Source organism: Austrofundulus limnaeus, unplaced genomic scaffold (genome assembly GCF_001266775.1).
Source record: "Austrofundulus limnaeus strain Quisiro unplaced genomic scaffold, Austrofundulus_limnaeus-1.0 Scaffold700, whole genome shotgun sequence".
Taxonomy (NCBI): Eukaryota; Metazoa; Chordata; class Actinopteri; order Cyprinodontiformes; family Rivulidae; genus Austrofundulus; species Austrofundulus limnaeus.
This window is the reverse complement of record NW_013953102.1, coordinates 239965-242242: the sequence shown is the minus strand read 5'-3', so window position 1 is coordinate 242242 and position 2278 is coordinate 239965. Positions and strand designations below refer to the sequence as shown.

Sequence of the window (2278 nt, the reverse complement as noted above, 5' to 3'; positions counted from 1 at the left end):
GACGTCTCCTCTGATGATGAGCGCTAGTGTCGTGGTAGCAACATGCTATGTGTTTACATCCATCGCTGCCATGTTTGTAATGACTTATCATGAGAACAAACGTATTCACGTGACTTTAATAACATTTATTACTCAATGGAAACACTGCAGTTGTGAAACTCTGTTTTTTCGACATTAACAGAATATCGACAAAGTTTTGAGCACATTTCCAATGGAAACACAGCTTGTGATAGTTTTTCCTCAATAAACGTCAGATCAATGATGTCACCAGCAAACAGTCTGCTGTCAATGATTCAAAGTTCATGTCCAAAATAAAAAACGTCATGTTGATATAAAAAGACTACTGCTATAACATTTTTCAACATCTGAATACGTGTCTAAAACACAGCACAAGTATTACAGAGAAGTGTAAAAGCCATCCTCATTTAAACCCTACAAAGTGCACAGAGATCATCAGGTGATAAGAGTTTCTTTACCACAGTGGAAATACTGAATGCTATTTCCTTTTCTTTTCAAGGCAGAAGAAGAAGAAAAAAGACTAACAGACACTGAAACAGCTTTAGTCATTTCAAGTAACCAAGCTAAGGAAGCCACTCTCTGAGTCTGACAACTGAGAAGTGTGCGTCCAAATCTTTTGCACAGGATGTCAGAAACAAACTAATTATAACATTCATGCCTGAGGCACAGAAAATTAAATTCAGATTTCTGATGGAAACAAACTGTATAAACCAGTATGTACTAACATAACTTTTCTAAAAGAAATAAAAAAACAAAACAAGACGAACACAAAATAAAAGCACAAAGCAGAACAGACAGATTTCAGACAGAACTTGACAATAAAAACACATGCCATGAATGATGACGTAAATAAGAAAAAACCCTACAGATGAACTGAAAGGAGGTGTAACTTACGAGGTTTCTGGCCCCAAACGTACATCTGCAGCTTCTCAGACGAGTAGTAAATAAAGACCAGGACCAGCATGGGACACAGGATAAACAACAACTTGTGTGTAGGCTTCATGGCACCATCCAGGTCATCACCTGGAAAAAAGAGTGGGAAGAGGAGAGGATTTAAGACTCTTCATCCCTCAGATSAGTAAAAGAGGAAACTCCACCCAGTGTAGTGGGAGGATGAGCTGTTTTATAACCATGACCCTCCCTCTGACAACCACAGTTCACTAACTTATTCATTCAAAGAAATCATATTAAAAGAAAGTGTTTTAGAAATAATAGAAAGAATAACCCATGTAAATTATTGTGTAATAATTACATCTTGCAACTTCAGCTTAAATTTAATGATCAGGACAATCAGGTATTTCACAGTACTTTGTAAAAGATGGCAATGAAATCTATGATCAAAGTCAAATAGTAAATTAATTCAATCAATACTATATGAATGTTGGCTCAAGTCTTGCAGCTGAAATACCAAATATAAATCATGCTTTAAGTCGTACAGTCATGGGTTGTGACAACAGTATTCTTCTTGATGAAAATGAAAACAATGAAATACTGTAAAAACGTTAACAAATATTTTAAAAACAAATCTTGCAGACAAAAGATTGTCTGGACATGGATATAATGTCTGTAAAAAATATAATGAGTTATGTTATTGAGATGTTTACACGTGTAATTCATCATTGTCAACAGAAATATTTCGAGATAATATGAAAATAGCTAAGGTAACTCTTCTCTTTAAGCATGGTGATAAATGTGTTCACAAATTACAGATTCTTTTTGCCACAGTTTTCAAYTATTTAGAGAAATTAATTATACCCAGATGAGATTGATAACAGAACAGTTTAAGTAGCAGTCAAAATGGGTTTAGAGCAAATAAATCAACATCAAAGGCTCCCATGGAATTGATAACCGGATTTTACCTTTAGTGAGTGAATGTGATTATGGAGCGATAGTCATTTCTGATCATAGTCCGCTCATAATGAAACTGAACGTTCCTGTTATGCAATCGGTCTATCGTTCTTGGCAACTTAATCCGATACTTTTATCTGACGAAGACTTAGTTGATATGCTTGCTTCTGAAATTAATTTTTTTATTGATGTTAATTGGACTCCTGGGATGCCACTTAGCACTGTTTGGGAGTCATTAAAGGCTTACCTGAGAGGTCAAATAATCTCTTACTGTGAAAATAAAAAGAAGAAAAACATCGAACGGCTAAAATCGCTAACAGATCTGATTTTACAATTAGACAGGGAATGCTGCCATGCTTTTACACAAGACTCACTTAAGAAACTTACATTACTCCAAACAGAGTTTAACATC

At 35.0% G+C, this 2278-nt stretch overlaps 1 protein-coding gene across 1 annotated transcript in view; it reads right to left on the bottom strand.

Annotated features, from left to right (window-relative positions):
* The window catches only part of LOC106531979 (uncharacterized), a gene marked incomplete at its 3' end in the record, with an annotated part of 43819 nt that overhangs the window by 23679 nt on the left and 17862 nt on the right, over nucleotides 1-2278 (bottom strand). Inside the window, 1 exon segment of the mRNA XM_014027943.1 lies at nucleotides 913-1041. Coding sequence (XP_013883397.1) covers nucleotides 913-1021 — 109 coding nt within the window.